The sequence below is a fragment of the Athalia rosae genome, chromosome 2, assembly GCF_917208135.1.
Source record: "Athalia rosae chromosome 2, iyAthRosa1.1, whole genome shotgun sequence".
Classification (NCBI taxonomy): Eukaryota; Metazoa; Arthropoda; class Insecta; order Hymenoptera; family Athaliidae; genus Athalia; species Athalia rosae.
The window spans coordinates 17,304,124-17,321,731 of record NC_064027.1 but is presented as its reverse complement, the minus strand read 5'-3'; the positions used below and the strand labels follow the sequence as shown (position 1 = coordinate 17,321,731).

The 17,608-nt window shown below is 41.4% G+C and overlaps 2 protein-coding genes across 16 annotated transcripts in view; one reads left to right on the top strand and one right to left on the bottom strand.

The window, feature by feature from the left end:
• Nucleotides 1–17,608, bottom strand: part of LOC105692096 — a 109,952-nt gene that overhangs the window by 87,379 nt on the left and 4,965 nt on the right. The gene's annotated exons all lie outside the window — the stretch shown is intronic.
• LOC125499929 overlaps nucleotides 1–17,608 on the top strand; it is a 73,825-nt gene that overhangs the window by 52,070 nt on the left and 4,147 nt on the right. The window contains exons 1-2 of one of the 14 annotated variants that reach the window (XR_007276982.1): nucleotides 1,512–2,312; nucleotides 10,608–10,669. The exons of 10 other annotated variants lie outside the window; for them this stretch is intronic. Coding sequence is in view for 1 of the 4 variants with exons in the window: in XM_048650271.1 (XP_048506228.1) it covers nucleotides 4,805–4,862 (58 nt within the window). In the remaining 3 variants the exon portion in view is untranslated. Of the gene's footprint in view, nucleotides 1–1,511; nucleotides 2,313–2,497; nucleotides 4,863–10,607; nucleotides 10,670–15,821; nucleotides 16,616–17,608 lie in introns of those variants that run through there. 3 more of the 14 variants (XR_007276983.1, XM_048650271.1, XR_007276984.1) reach the window with 3 other exon arrangements.

Sequence of the window (17,608 nt, the reverse complement as noted above, 5' to 3'; positions counted from 1 at the left end):
CCATCGGTGTAACAAAACGTTATCACTCGTCTGCGTTACAGCCTCGCTCGTAACGCAGACGAGCGATTAGTCTATAGTAGGTTCACGGTCAGCATCCGTTCAACTCCTCCAGACTTTATTCGATCTCCGAGAGCAACGAATCGGCGATCCAATCGCATCTGCAATTTGCAAAAAAAAGCGCGGTGTTTTATAAATCGCGAGATTTTATTGCGCATTTGCGATCACATATGTATAACGAGCACGATTCGTTACAGAAGAGAGAAAGGGGAGAGTTCGGTAAGCCTGTATACGCGACGAAGATAATCGGATCTGAGCGATTTTTTGTATTCCTTGGAGCAAATCAATTTGCTAATTGCAGCCAATCTAGATTTGAAATAGTGTGGTAATCGCGGTACGTGAAAGGAAATGATGCTATGTAACAAAAACGCGCGTCGCTATACGATTTATCGGCTGTATATTCATATAAAACGCAACGTAACAATTACTTTCCGCGTTGTCCGCGCGTGGAATGCAGATGTCTCCCGTTATATACACCGTCAATCGGCAGTACATGAGATCGGATGGTTGATCGATCGTCGAAGATCGGCGTAATTTATTCCATTCAATTCATTATCGATACGTGAGATAAGCTCCCGTATCTCCATGGAACGCGCGTGTAACAATCCGAACTTTCTAAAATAATTCCGCACCGCCGTACGCGTCGCTTGACTATGTAAATTTCTAGTTACATGATGAACAATCGCGATGCAAACTATTAATTGAAATACGCAATATTCTTTGCAGTGATACCCACGCCTACATATGTGTGTGGGCATATCGTAGCGTTAACGTATCCTGCAGGTTCATAGTTTCAAACACGCGTATATGCATTATATATACATCGCGTTCGAATCGACAAACACCTGCAATCGCGTGGTGTACACCTTCATGCGCGGTGTTACGTGTGTATAGCGACATTTGCGATGCTAATCTAGTTATACGGACGCGGTGAATTTAGTCACCTGCGAACCGTAATTGTTGGGATGAATGGCGGACATGTTGTCCAAAAAAGGGGTAATTATCGGTGACTTTCAGAGGTGACTGAAATAACTTTGAAAAGTCGAAGTTTCTATCGCGTATACGTATATTTACACGCGCGAAATGTGTAAATTTATCGGAGTCAACCTCATTATCCGGTCACTCCAAAACATCGAGATGGCTGACTCGAATATATTCCTGAATTGGAATTGAAAAAATTTTCAACTCATGACCGAATAACTAGATATATGTAACTTTATTAATGAAAAACGGTAATTGCGAAGTTGTAGTCGGACGTAAACTTTCGAGGTCACTACTGCAGCAGCCTTGCATCGCCATGTTCCGTTTGTATGTTACATACCTTTGCTATCTGTACAAAATATGCAACTACACACATGCCATACAAATGTCAATACATACCCACACATACGTATATTTACGTACACAGGTATCACGATACCGATATTATGGTCGTTCGCGTTAACATAATCGTAGCAATGGTCATCAAACGGGTAATAAATCATGAAAAATCGGTGGTAATAATCCAATTAGATGTGGAAGATTAAAACACAGCTGCACACAGAGGGTATTTATGTGTAACGGGAGATTACGGTTTGTAACCAAAAGAGCGAACCAATGGGACATTGTTCTCCGCGAGTCACCACCAGCGGTGATTAGACGGTAGTTGAAATTATCGCACTTTTGTGTTCGGCGATTGTTCGTTTTTTTTTTTTTTTTTCTTTTTTTCATGCTCCCGCTCGCGGAATGTGGGCATTACACCGTTGTTATTCGATAGGTATATAATTGAGTCTGGTAAAAGTTTGCGTGGAGGTACACGCTTCTCGTTGTAATATTGAAAGTCCAAATAGGTCTGGCGGCGTTGAGCGATGAGGAAAGAAAAAAGGAATAAAATGAAGTGAAGAAAAAAAAAAAAAAAACAACACCGATCTCACTAGTGTGATAATAGCGAAACATCAATCTTCGTCTTTATCACGTGTGGTAAATATAGTCTGGCTATGCATACGCGAGAACTCGTTTTAGACGTAGATACCTATGTGGGCGAAAGAATTTAACGCTCGCGGTTCGAACATATTTTGCGTTCGGCATTTCGCCGTACTCGAGATGTTTTGCGCAGTTTAACCCGTACGAACGAAGATCCACGTACACGATCACCGCGCGAGTCCAGCCTAAGTTTTGTATGATGAACCAGAGTCAACCATCCTATCTTTCCCGAGGGGATATTCGGCCGTATTTTATTTGGCACTTTTACTATACGACAAATTACACGCAACACGGTATGTATGTACAATTAGTCGCAGTCTGCTCACGCGATATACTCACACCAGCGAACGTATGTACGTTGCGGTGGTACAATTTAATTATCGTTAAATATATTATTATGGTATTTTGAGTGATCTGCGATATAACCGTTTGCGGTGCTTCGTATTGCTATACGATTGTGAGTACAACTCGATACCCTGCGAAGAGGACGTTTAAAAGTTCCTCCTTTGGAAGTTATAGTAGAACTTGTAACGCAAAATTAACTCGTAACGACCGCTAACGCGTCGCCAAAACAAATCGTGAATATCAACGTCGAATATAGACACGCGAAATGTACTCAAAGCTATTCGCTTAACGTCCAACCGATAATATCGCCGCAAATTAGTATTGTCAGTTGTTACGATGTGAAAACTACGTCAATTTTTATTTGCACTTTGGTATACAAATATCATTCGGTCGTGGTACAAAAATATCTGACCGTCCAACGAATTATGCTTTCGTAGATGTCCACACTTGTTCCATAAATACTGACAATGAGCGATTATTTGGTACCGGACAAACCATCCTCTCCATCCGATTTAGTTCCCACCGAGCGACGATAACGCGTGTAAATCGATGTCCAGAAAAGCACCCGCGACAAGTTCCCCGCGTAAAAAACTTGCGATAGAAAATTTCAAAAATATCACAGACACTTTCGGACTGAAAAATTATTCGCCTGTTCCTCGTACGTGGAATGTTAGGACGAAACTTTAAAGATTTCGAATATCAATGCCCAGGTTACCTAACCGGGGACGGAACTATGTGCAAACTAAAAATAACAGCGCTGCGGTTCGTAGACTGAATGTTTGTGCGCAAAATACGAATACGTCAGATTTTCCAGGGGGTAAGCGCTAGCGGAGTAACGATGAAATAATGATCGTTGCGATTTTTTTCCACCGTCCAACGTACTCGTGCGTTTGGGAAGAAAAAAAAGGTTGAAATCTGAATCAAGGTGCTTCCTCGAGGATGATAATTACTCGAGTCATCACGTGGAATCTAATTGCGAGAAGTTGTACGGACGAAATGAAATTCCCACGTGACGATCGTCGCGTTTATACGTACTCGAAACAAAAGTGTAACGAGCAAAATCCAACGTTACCTGCCGGACTGTGCGGTGTAGTAGTTGATTCGTCCAAGGCCACGCGTCGTACCGAGAATAATTTCCGGGTGGGAGAATTTAGCGCATGTCCTCATGCAGATATTTACCCGTGATTAGAACTCGGCGTTCGTCGTAGATATAAGTTGCCGAGAAACTAGTATCTGTATAATCAGCATTGTTTGCCATTCTTCTTACGATGTACAACGCCGAGGGAGCGAGTGCCACCACAAATAATGTGACAGAAATTGAAGCGAGAAAAATATCACCCATTGTCAGACGTAAATTCCACCGGACGTAGATATCAATCTCATATAATTCGATTATCTAGCGCAATTAGTTTTACCCGGATAAACGCTAGCCTGACTGCATGCTAGTGTCCATGAATATAAACTTCTATATATAACGGATGTTCTTGCGATTTTCTTTTTATAATTATACAAAGTGTTAAATATGATACCGATCAATCAGAACGTTCGGATGATATATAAATCTTTGGATTTTCCTCGTTTGTTCAAATGCCGTAGACGGCGTATAAAAAGACTGGACAACTATTTCCAATCGGTGTTACGTAACACGTAACCCGATGACCGCACCTGCGATGTCCTTCGACGTTTTCCTCAAAGTAAAATAAAATTAAAAATGAATGAAAAAAAGTAGGAATAAAAATATTCGAAACGGACGCGAGACGTCCGAGTCTGTGTACGATAAATTATTCACTGAATACCGAATACTTATAGATAACATACTAACATAAGATATATGACATATGGAATGAAAATATTGATTGCTGCAGAATTTAAATTGGTTTAAAAATCCTTGAGGCGACAAATACAGGTGCCCTGTACCCAGCCGTGCGACAAATCATATTCCTCGTGTGAGCGAGTATATAATGATACACTCGGTGACCATCGAGTATCAAATTATAAACGCGGACAAGCCCTAGTAAGGAAAATCATACGCGACGGAAGATACACCTGCGTAGAAAATATATATACATATATATAAGTACATGAATCCAACGACGCATCGTGTGGCTTTGGGATATTTTCATTCGTTGAACGCAGAACGTGCACATGGTATTGCGGTTCATTTACGCATCAGGTGGAACTCTGACCCTCTAATTATCCGTGCAACGATGTGAAGTAACTCGCCATTCCACATCGGAACCATGTAGGTAACGCGCAGAATCAACCTCAACCTTGTCGATAAACCTGTTCAAAATTTCGGGCCAACGGCAAAGGTGAGTGGGTCGACGGCCCAATGGATTATTATAACTGACATCTACTTAACGAAAATGTTCAACCTATCGACGGAACTCGTATAGATATACTGCAAGCGCGTACGCGATGCGGAGCGCGTGGAGGAAGTATGAGAACATGTCGGTTTAGCATTGGACGTTGTAACCGGATACGGAAATTCATTTACGGTAAGTTGTCACTACTGAATTATCTTCAATCAGCCTCGACTCTATAATTTGTGGTTTGGCGGGCTACGCCGAGAATTATTATATTCAGTCGGGTATCATAAACGCCATTTTATTCTGAGAATTATGGGGGTCATTGCAGTCGACAGTCTTAACATTGAATGGACGATTGAAAATTTATCAACCGCAACTGTGCGATTGGTTGAATATCCTTATTAATCTGAACTCGAAAACTGGGCACGGGTCCCGAAGAATAATGGAAAATCAATTTCGCAGTTCCACGGTATATCTGTGCGAATTCATTATTATCACGCTGTGCAAAATGTGTAGAAAAAACAGCATTTAAATTCAAATCTCCCTTATTATGCACAACGTTGTACAATGCGAGGTTCAGAATTATAAATTACGACGTATCACAATGAGTGCGAAGCACATTAATATTACTAATGATCGCATATATTAGAGCGCCGTAATTAGTCTTACTTAGCGATGTATCCTTCGCCATCGACAGCGATATAGTCGATTAACATTTTGTATGCGGTCGTCGCGCGCGCGGAGAAGGATTCAGGAACAAAAATGGTTTCCCATACTATTCGAGAATTCGTATGATTCCGATCCCTACAATCGTACAGGTCTTTCGAGTCCTGCAAAAATTTTTGCACTCGTTCGAAATGGTTGTTTTTTTTTTATTTAAAAAAAAAAAGGAAGGTGGAAAACTTCGTGGATGAAAGCTGTCGATATCGTAGAACGAATTTCTGACCTTCATTTAGGATTAAAAATTCCATGCAGTACAACTTCATTATTGAGAAATAATGAATAATTCAGTCGATGAGTTATTTGTTTTGAAAAATCGAATTCATAAAAAATGACTCGACATATTTTTAATTTATAGACAAGAAGCTTAGGAAAAAAACGGATGCAAAAACTCGTGATACATAGAAAAAAAAACAAAAAAAAACAGGAAAAATGAAGTACTGTGAGAATATATTCGACCGAGGAATCTTTTTTAACCGAAGTAAGTTGCATTCGAACCTGTAGAGTTTGGATGAAATTTAATAGATGGGAATCGATCGATGACGAGAGAATAAAACGTATGCTGGAATACTGGATACACCGGAATGATGATTTTGCGATTCACAGATATCCATCCCAACTAATCGAACGAGATGATGCTGCAGTTGTAATAACGCGGCGCATAGCTCAGTAATTTATAACGTTCGAATTGATTGACGTAACTCGTCGTCACTCGAGGTGGGAACGTAAATCCATCCGAATGAATTTTAAGTGTTCCCCGTGCGGTATTCACCTGTTGTTCGTGTACACATACCCGTAAACCCGTAAATTTCAAGGACATTAGGTGACATACCATAAAAAATCGAATACATGCTCATCCCATGTTCACATGTACATATCTACTTTTCGAAGCATAAACGTGTGGATTAATTTTCAACGCAGCTAGATATGAAATCAATCGCCAAAGTTGGCTTTATGACGTTCAAATTTCACGAGGTCGTCCAAATCGTTCTCGCTTTCTTCTAGATATTGTTCCAAAAAGTAGGATCGCTGAATGTTCCAATATCTTGGGAAACTTTAGGAACAGCGTAAGAACAATAGGAACAACTTTTGAAATTTGAGTAATATCCAAAAGTCAGAAGTCGAGACTTCTGCCATCGTCTCGTTTTGGAACGAGCTGACCAAAGTCAATATAACTCAAATGCACACATTTCTCGATCTATTCCACAAGAAATCATACGAACTTAAACCGTTCGCACATCTCCGGAATGTAGTTGAAACTCGTTGACATGATTTTTCTAATTTACTTCATACAAAGATGTTTTATTAATTGCGCCAAGAATGTTGCTCCGACGTAAAACCCGATCGGTCATTTGATTCACTTACCCGAGCACTTACCGCAGAAAAAAAAAGTGATCGGAGTTGCACACGGTAGCAACAATCTTCAGATATCAAAGTACGGAGTGTGCAGGTTTTGCATCCGCTTGATTATGCACGCCAACGCAACAATTTGCGGAAACTTTGATTATTTATCATTGTTATGATTTTTTATTATTTATTTTTTTTTTGCTTTTTATTCTCAATTACGCCACACCTTCGTCGACAACGTCGCAACGGAACGCGAGATCAAGGCTTGCGGAGTAACCGATATGCAAAACACACTGTAGAGTAAAAAGTCTACCGAGTCAGTTTATCCAATTTCATACAGGTAGGTTGGCATAAATCTATCTTAGAACCGTTCGAATCTATGTGCAGCTGATCGAGCACATAACCGCGCTTTCATGTAGGATGATCATCAATATTTATTCCGTACGAGAGTGCCATATAGCCGATAGATTAGAAACGACATCTTCGCAGCGGACGATTGAACCCGTATGCCCCGAGGAATGATAAAATGGAGAAGCGAGATCGATTCGTATGCGTATAGCGTAACGTGTATTGCAAACTTGAAAATGGGTTGTCTTCGATTGGAAAATCTCGTAACGCGCGCTACGGTATACATATGTGGAGTATGAGTTTGCCCTCGATCATTCGAAGCTGTCAATTGGCAATTTTAGCGTAAAAAAGTAGATGACGAAGAAGAAGAAGACGATGTATCCATATCTGCGGTACGAATGTGCACGAAGAGCGGGTCAGGGTCGGTTCTTCACTTTGGATCACGTGTTGGTGCAGGTGGACCTGTTTCGAGCCCCCCATCTTGATTATACCGTGTATACCGCAAACGTATCGCGTTCGAGTAAATAACTGTTTTTTTTATTTTTTTTTTCTCTCTCCTCTCCTTCTTTTTTTCAATTATTATTTTCCGTGCTCTCGAACCTTCTTCTTTTCCATTCCTTTCGAGCTATTATTCCACTTACCAAGTATATAATTACTCTCTTTATGTGCGACACGAACGCTCTTCTCTCGCAGGTGTTACCGCTCGCTTGATTTTCATTATACCCGAGCCAATCAGTTCACGTCACGTTCGGATGAAAATAAATAAATAAATGAATGAACGAATAAATGAATAAATGAATATTGAAAAAAAAAAAAAAATCAACTCCGCGCAGGAATCCAACCGTAATTGGTCAGAGTTTACGCTCCGTTAAACCTTTTTCCAGGCAGATACATGAATGCGCCTAAATACGACACGCGCGTGATGGAACTATGAGGCACAAGGTCATCCGCGTTTCTTACACCTATCGTTTTATCGCCTTTTAACCGTTCAGCAGGATATACACTGATTACGTGTACGAAGAACGAGACGACGTGTAATTTGGATGAAACGAAAGTAAAAGTTGCCGTTGCCGTTTCCTCGAGCTCTTTGATTTCTCGCTATTTCAAAGATAATGAGACCCCATTCGTTCCATGATTTGCAATTCTATTGGACGCTCGAGCTTGAGCTTTTACCGCACAACAACCGTCGTTATAGTTTCATCAAGGGACCACTTTGCCCATACGCTGCGGTCGTTCCTGCGTGTGCATGATTGTCTCGATTGGTTTCAATGGGCAACGGTGTGCCACCGGTTAAAGCGTAGGCCCTCGTCGACTTTTTATCGAGGAACACAAGCCGCACCCGCGCCCCCCGAGAACGCCTAGGTGGCACGAAGCGGATACGTATTATATTCCTTTTGATTTTCGAACGCGATCCGATATCCTCGTCTCCGCGGCGTCGATCCCCGCCGCGTGCGTTATGGAAATGCGAGAAAATTCGTAATCATTATTTCTGCCCGTATACGTGTAAGGTACGGCGAATCGTAATAATGGAATCATTTCAGCCTTGCTGCAATGGAGGCGCATTTTTCCACTCGGTGTACATTAACAACGGTTTAACACTAGGCTTGTAACATTTATGAAGCAAATCATACGGTGCAATTCTACGGTACGACGTAGGGAGCGTTATGGCCACGTGAAGGTTATCAACGTTTGATTGTCTGATTGTTGGTGGGTATTACGGTATGTCTGTGCAGCCTGCTGCAGTCTCCTCTCTTTGTGTGGTTCATATAACAATCAACATATCGTATGTACGTACGTACGTACGTGTGTACCTTACCTTCGGTAATATGCCGGAAGTCCTAAGGAGCGATGCGAAGTACTTTGAAATGATATGTTTTCGAACACCTCGATGGTATCGCTCTCGAAGAATGAATTGTTCGCGTGCATATCAAACTTGACTTCGTAAAGACCTCGAGATTGCGAATAATGAAATTGTTTATTCAACACTCGCGGTTAGACGTAAAAAAGGTATACCTATATACCATCGCTGATCGATTACTCGCCTCGTTTCCGACGAATCTCCGCCAATAAAATACACTCTATGGACGCACTTCGCTTACAGCGCTAGATTATCAGACACCGTCAAAAGATTTAGAAAAAAAAAAAACAAAGTAGTCCGAGTTAATTGAACGAAGTGTTGTCTAGCCATCGATAACGGGGAAGATAAGAGTAATGTCATACCGCCATCGTATTCGGGATGATATGTTCGAGAGATGCATCGGTGTGAGTTTTTATCCTTCATATTTTTGGAATGCAGTCGATCGATACGCGAGTCGGTATACCTATGATGTAGCTACGATCGCAATACTTAGAAACAATCTTCAAGAGCGTCGCGACTGCAGACACAATTGTTATTACGTAACGAACTACGGGGACGATAATTAGAGAAGATCTCAAGGTACACCGATTAACATTGACCCTCCGACCGTCCGTGAAGAATTTTTCTTGCATAATGAATTTATCGGATCAAGACGCGTCGGAAACATTACGGCCGTAATTCCGGCGCCTTTCACTTGCTGTCTTATGACGGGGATTCGATCAGTGGGTACAATTGAACGTGTCTAACTTTCGTTAGCTTCCGTTGCCCAGCCTCCGTCTCCCGACGATCATGATATCGTTATGTTCTGATATTTTTCATCGCGCGAGCCGCAGCCTTGGCTTCGGATTCAAGTACGATGTGTACGCGAGCAGCTCACCCTATAGAAGTAGGTACATGAAACTCTTGGCGCTAATTTTTCTCCGAGCTACCGGAAGTGGACGTTGTCTATTTTTATATCAGCAATGAAAAACATCGTATTAGATCACTTGTAACACGATCGAAACTGTTTAACGCCCTGCAAAAATTGTGCTAACTGGGATCTATGCTAACGACGCTACGCTGTTTCGTGTTCAATCAAACACTGTTACGATAATGAATAATAACTACAACAATTTATCGTTATTTAAATTTATCCACCGTTTCACTCACAATTTGATCACATCGCAGATTCTCACTATACGCCAATAATTATTTGACTCACCTTGTTCATGAATATAATTATCGGAAAAGGCTGAATTATGAACAATTTTTTCTCCCCTGATTTTTGAATCGTGAGGTATTATTTGGAGAAGAGAATCTAAAAAGTGTTCAGGGCCAGAGGCCAGGCACCTGAATCAACTATTTTTCTACCTACGGTTAACAAGCGGATGTCGTAGTTCCTCTCGCACCACGTAGGAGGAATGTAATTCTCACCTGCGTCAAACAAAATCGCATAATATTGACTCGCGTAAACGTTGATTGTGAGCCTAACATGAACTGTGCGATAATTATGCCGAGGGTTTCACACCGAGAGACTTTTTGTCCCAATAAATGGTATTGTAGCGTTCGATAGTACAGAGAAGTTCGGGAGAATGCGCTAAAAATGCGTGTGATGCATTTTTTAAATGGGTAGAATTATTTATTTTTAATAAATGAACAATATGTTTAAATGTTTAATGTAGAGAGCGGTACTATTTTCAACGCACCATATCAAAGTTGGAGAGCGACTTCACATACGCAAAGGGTAAATATGAGAGATTTAAACAACCGTTTTATATGTAAGTCATCGCGAAGCATATCAGTTTTCGGTACACACCATACGAAAAATTACGACTCATCGTTTTTCCAAGTACAAGACGTGAAGGCTGAGGGAACCTTCGCGGTTGTAAACTGAAATTCATACAATATATACTATGTATAGATTCTATTTACAAATATGTACACAGATACATTTATCTCACACAAGTACATAATCGCAATGTCGATTGATCCCCTGAAACCTTATTTATTCACTACGCACACGTATACACAGGGTGTTAGTAAATAATTGTGCCAAACTCAAGAAGGGGATGAAGTGCGCTGAAACAAGTAATCTAAGATGAGCAAATCATGTCCTGAAACGTCGCGTTCAGACGCTACAGGGCATCGAAGGTTGCAGGTTAGTCGCCTGGTCGCTGGTAATTATGGCGATTATTTGTATCGATTGAAAACTTGAAAATTGGTAAATAATCTACAAAACTAATGGACCACAACCTAAAGTCTTCGTCTTCTAGATTGTGAGCTTTTAGGGTAGCGAACGCGCGTTGGATTGCCAATGACTAGGCGGACGTGGTTGCTCGTTTCAGATTACTTTTTTTAAGTCCACTTCATATCACCCCCTTGTATTTGGCACAATTATTCATTACCACCTGGTATCATCGTACATCTAGATATTTCATATCTATGATTGCACACGCTGCGTGAATCGGCCCGATTTTTTATTCAGCCCTTACCGAAACAGAGCTAAGCGGTGCTTCGTGCTTTCTCGGCCACGATCGAAATCACTCGGAGTGGCAATGCGAGATATTTCATAAAAATCGAGACTTCTTTTGTACGATCAATACATACATCTTTCAATTTTTTATTTCATCATGTGGACCTCGTAGTGGATACGATGCGATGTATACATATGAAGTTATCGCACGATAATTTCTGTACGCAGGGACGTCTTCGTTCTATTAATCGTTTTCGGGGAGCTGAGGTGACAATTTTTTAAGAAAATCGCATCGATGCTTGACCACTCTTATTAGGCCGTGGACGTACGTACGTACGTACGTACGTACATACCACGTACGTAATATTATACGAACACGTACATACGAGATGCCTATATCCTGCGCCGTTTATAGACTGCGAGTAATAGCTCGCTGCCGTGAATACGGTCACGTAAATGGTTACAACCTTGTAATAAAATACGACCCTGATAAGGGCCGTCGGTCAACGTCGGTCAACAAAACCTGAGATTGAGCTGGTTGTGCAAACGTTTATAGCCTCAGTTTCGTGATGATAATATAATTTGCAGCCGGGCTGCACATCCGTGTTCTATCTAACTACAAAGAAACAAATTACGAATATATCAACCTACCGCGATGACCTCCCGCCGAAGGAAATAACAAATTTTTTCTTCAATCAAACGTTCCTCAGAAATTTGATGCGTCGAGACGGTTCACTTGTATTACCTCAATTTGTGTATATTTTTTTGTCGTTCGATATTGATCCGTACGCAGTTTTTGACGATCCTTGAAATCAATCACTGGGCGCATCGATACCCTGCAATGGTAGCGACATCTGATTCGTATTCCGTGAATTTTCATCAACTTGGTACACCGAACTCTCTCGTATTGAATATTTTAAGGCTGTGTCAGTTGGGCGCGTAGATTATAGTGCAGGTATGTAAAAAAGGCCAGATTCGCAAAGTCACGTACTTCGTTCCGCCGTACAATCGATTCCCAAATAATGTGTGCATGAGTCGGGATTTGTGCTTTTTTAATTCTTTCGTCGATATAGCGATCTTTCGCCAATCCATCTATCATTATAGAGAAATCGTAGAAAATGCCGATCCAACCAGTTATAAATGACTTCCACGAATCGCTTCGATTTCAGCGCGATGTATTATAATACAATCGCTACCAGCACCCCGCCGTCCACCGGCGGCTTCCCGTCGTCGCATTTACGGACTGAAGACTGCAAGGCAAACGAGTGCGAGTGAAAAAGCTTGTCCCGGAAAGATACATCGATTAATATGTGGGCGTATTGACGAATCCATTCGGAAAAGTAATCTTCCTTCCGCGAATCTCCGACTACAGCAGTGCTGTCCTGCCATCCAGACTCAAAGGACTCGAATTAACACCGATTATTTCGAAAAAAAAAGATTCGTGTCGCTCATTCCGATCGCGACCAGCGTCAGCATGCCGACTTGACCGATCGAATTGTTTTTACTTAAAGTAGATTAAACGTTCACACGTATCAAACTCTCGAACACAACAACTTTATTTTTTGAAATATACGTCCATTTTTGAACGCTGATATTTTTGCGGCCGTATAATTCGCAACCAATCAGCGAATGCATAAATGGACAACACCGCCGAGTTTATCGGCCAAAGTTTTGCCTCAGGGTCGACCACAAACGCTTCGGAATCCAAATCGCGGAATATTTTCTAAAAATTTCTGCAAATTAAACGAATCCATTCGCAATAATATCAAATGTACAATCGAAAATGAGAAACACCGTTTTTGCGGCTTGTTTTCATTTGTTATGATAATTTCTTTTTTTTTTTTTTATCTTGCAAAACTGAATAATAAGACGATCGGAATAAAATTTCGTACAGCTCGACCGATATTCTTCGGCTGGTCGATCGGGAAAACTCGTCGACGTAGTCCGTGACCTCGCCAGAAGGATATCTGGTGTATTCGATTTCGAGATCCACGTGAAATCGTTGTTCACGACGCGACAATTGCATTGCATCCGAAAAATTGACAATGTCCAGTTTGCACGTGCATAATTCGTAACGATTCGATCGCCGTCACGCGAATCACTTGCGATTTGTTATTGTTGCCGCTATGATATCGCTGAGATATCCGCGTCCATTGTTATCGAACGGAAGTGTCGTACCGGTCGTACGGGTATTCATGGTTGATCCACTCGCGCATACCTCAACGCGAACAACTTCCGCTAATATTATACTACCGTCGCCGATATTCCAGATTGTGCATTCGTCGCACAATATCGGCTACTTCAGGATTCTATACACTCAAATTCATCGTCACTGGCGTATTTCGTTTACAAATTATTTTTTGAGGTGAAAAAACAATTACTTCTTTTCGTTCAACCGTCGTCAAGAATTGTTGTCCGTCAAAGTTTTCCTACAAACTTCAACGCGGTAGCTGCACTCCACTTTTCCGGTTGATTAATCGTCGCTGCGAAAACGCAGCTCGAGGAATAAACGAAACAATTACACGTACCGCAACTGTGATACAGTTTAGAGAGTTGCCGCATACCAGATGGCGAGATGAGAAATCGTCGTTCAAAAGTTCGTCTAATTTTTCAATTGGAGTTTAATAATTATTGAATTACATCGCGCCTAGATGCTCAGTTTCCGTGTACGTACATTGATAACAGTTCATAATAGCTAGCGTGTGAGAAACTCTCGTCTAACGTTTTAGCGTAACTCGTGTCGTCGATGTATCTCCTCTGCCGTCTGTGGTGTACACGTGTAGCCGGCGTACATGAAATTCATTTAGCGAAATCGCTTAGCTGAAAATAATGTGCCGCGTACACCTGCGGTAGCCCAACGCGAGAAAGTCATCTACGGTATGGTTATTATACATACCCATCACGTTTACCAGATGAACGCGAAAGTCAAGGTTTTCTAACGCTTGATTACAACTGGCGGACTTGTGTACCATAAAATTAATATACAATCAGCAATCGTTATTTAGTACAGATAAAAGTAATTCAAGCGAGTGTTCGCCATTGCGGAACTGCGACAAATCGACTCATATAACATTCGCCACGACGATATGACGAAAGAATCATTCGCGAGTACGCTACTCCCGTTGGCATTGACCTTTTTCGTATCGGAAAAACAAACTTTTCGACGGTTATTCTCCACAATCGTTAAGCATTACTTTGGGGGCGGGGGGGGAGGGGTGTAATAGAGTTTGCAAAATGAAACGGCGTTGGTCGATTACAAATAACGGAGAATGCCATGCGCTGGTGTGGGGCGTAAAGTTTATGATTAAATGGCTTGGGACAGGGTCGAATAGTCCTCCAGGGTCAATTCAGTTGAGTTCACTTGACCACTAGTTGAGTCATGTGATATCAATACGCTTCTATAGTGAAACCGTCTATCTACCGACCATATACATATACATATAGTGCAGGTCTAACATTATCCCATTGATTCATCTCACGGGCCCACTTTGACGTGTAATTTCAATCCCGACTGTCCTGATCAATGACTCGAGAAAGTCGCTGCAGTTCCAATCAAAATTGACCCTTTCAACCCGATACCACCGAGAGGAGGTCGTACGCCGTTTCAAAAGTTCAAAACGGTAAATCCAATAAATGACCGTTCCAAACGGAGAAATCATCAAATGATCATGAGGATAAGACTCTCGGTAGTTCGCTACAGTTAGCCGACTTATTCATGGAAATATTCACAGTTCGACGTACATCGTCGATATGATTAAGAAAAGTTGAAAACGTGGATAATATGTGATTTGCGAATCGGAAGAAGAAAAAAATCATCTCATATGTAAAATTCCAACCTATAATTCTTGACAAACGTATAACCGTCGTTTGTATGTGTTTTTTCGGATCGCCGTAAAAATCGCGTCACGTATTGTACGGTGATAAAAAATTGACTCATATTACAAACTAATCCCACTTGCATAAGTCATCGTTGCGCACCTGCGAAACGCGTGGAGGAATGATTAGAGTACCAACACTACAGGTATATGTATATACATTTATCACGGCGATCGAAAAGTTCAGGAATTTCGAACAGTGTTTCAGCTATTAATCATTGCAAGTGCGTATTCAATGGGCATGCAGACACGCGAGTTCCGTTGATTTATAACCGATCGACAGCCGAAGCACCTGGTCCTCATAAACACCTACGCAATGAGCCGCATCTAATTTATGCGAAGATTCGTTCGCTCGATGAATTCTCACGATTCGATCCGCCTCACGATCGCCGTAGAATCGACAATGCGTTACCTACGTTCCGAAGATATTTTTATCGAAGGCAATTTTTGTTCGCGTCGAAAAATCGTTCGCGCCCACCTCGAAAGGTGAATAAAAAGGAAAAGAAGTGAGAAAAAACAAAAAAAAAAAATTGAAAAAGCAAACGGTGCGAGAAAAAAAAAGTTCTGGTCGTCCCGATAACCCGCGTCTATTTTTATATTCTTAACTGGCGAGAATTTTTCGAGAAAAACAAAAAATTAGAAAACATGATATTCTCACGGAGAATGGCAATCCGGTGCAGAGTGTGCGATCACCGCAATCTCCGAACAATCTTTGAGGTGCGCAAAAAGTAGAAGTGGGTTCGATATCGTTATAACGTACCTGCAGCGTCGACTATCTTCTTTTTGCCACTATAAATAAAAGGAACGGAGAGACAGCAGAATATTTGGACGCTGAATTATCGAACGATATAAAAATGGTGTTTGGAAGACAGTTTTACCTTGAGGCGATCCTCGTTATTCGCGTTCTGTAAAAACTCGAAGCTTTATTCAAAAAATATACGATAAACATAGTCGAAAAAACTTTTTTCGATCCTTCGTTCCGTCAAATATTTATTGCAGAATAGCGATAGTTATGAATTCCGTTTATACCCGGTGCGGTGTAAATCCCTTCTCTTATTGACAGGCAGCATTCTGCAGGATTGAGCGATCGATATCTGCGTCGATGCAATTATACCTGTCACTTATCGGTAGAGTGCGCGATTGTAACGGTAGTGTAATTACCACTGCATCGCTTTTATAATCTAGCGTTCATACGACCCATAAAATCTAACGTAACTTTTAACTGCAACACGCCACGCACTCGATGTTTGCAATTTCAATTCCATTCGTGGTAACAGGTCGCCTGATCAACAAACGTGGATTTACCTGGCCAGTGCAGTATTTCGGATCAACCGTTTTCTGGGTAATAAATTAGAAAGTTTAAAGTTCAGTTACAACGAGTATACATGTACGTATAACGGCCGCACCTACGACAAAATTTCAATCGAGGGGTTGCAACGCGTGGATATATTTGACAAAAGAACTTTATATCCCAATGACGCGTGTCACTCGTTAGAGTTTTTCCATCGATATATTCAACGCATTCGTACGATAAGCTTAAAAATAGAAAGCCGCTCGTGAAAACGCATATTGTTAGGGGGTGGGTAGACGAAAGTGAAAGTAATAAACGTAATGTAGTCACATTTTATACACGATCCAAATTCGTGTGTACGGAGCCCAGAGGGGAACGTCAAGATTTCTTTCTACGGGAAGGATAATCTGTAATAATTAACTACGTTGTATGCGAGCCCCGACGTCGGTAGGATATGTTTTTTCATTTTTTCACGAATTAGTACCTTGGCCACGGATGAAATGGCGCAAAAAAAATACACGAAGCGCAGACGAGTACGATATCAGTTCACGTATACGAAGCGAGTCAATAGCTGGGGATAAGCATGTATGTAGTCAATGACGCATGAGACATTTAATGTTTCTAGGATAATACTAAATTCCATACACATCGGGCAGTCCGCGGTTATCTATGCCAAGGCCTCGCTAGATGGGCAGAAAGCCGCGCATTTTATACAGAGAGACAGACGCATAAATGTATACCGTCTTCGGCTTATAACCGTGTTTGATGCCTGCGCACCTAATTGCAAGTGAGAAAGATTATTGCCTTGGGGTCAGCGCTGCTGTGATCCCGAACAACGATCCAAGTCATTCCGTCTATACCGCATGATTTGAATTCACGTTCAAAAGTGAAAATCCGCGCGGTGAAAATGGGAATATTTTTTTCAGGATGTCGATCTCTCAGGATGTCGTCCGTGGCGATCGGTTGACTAATTTGAATGATAATGAGTCGACCGGTGCTGCAGTTATTCCGCCGATAATCGTGAATTAGGATATTTTAATCGAT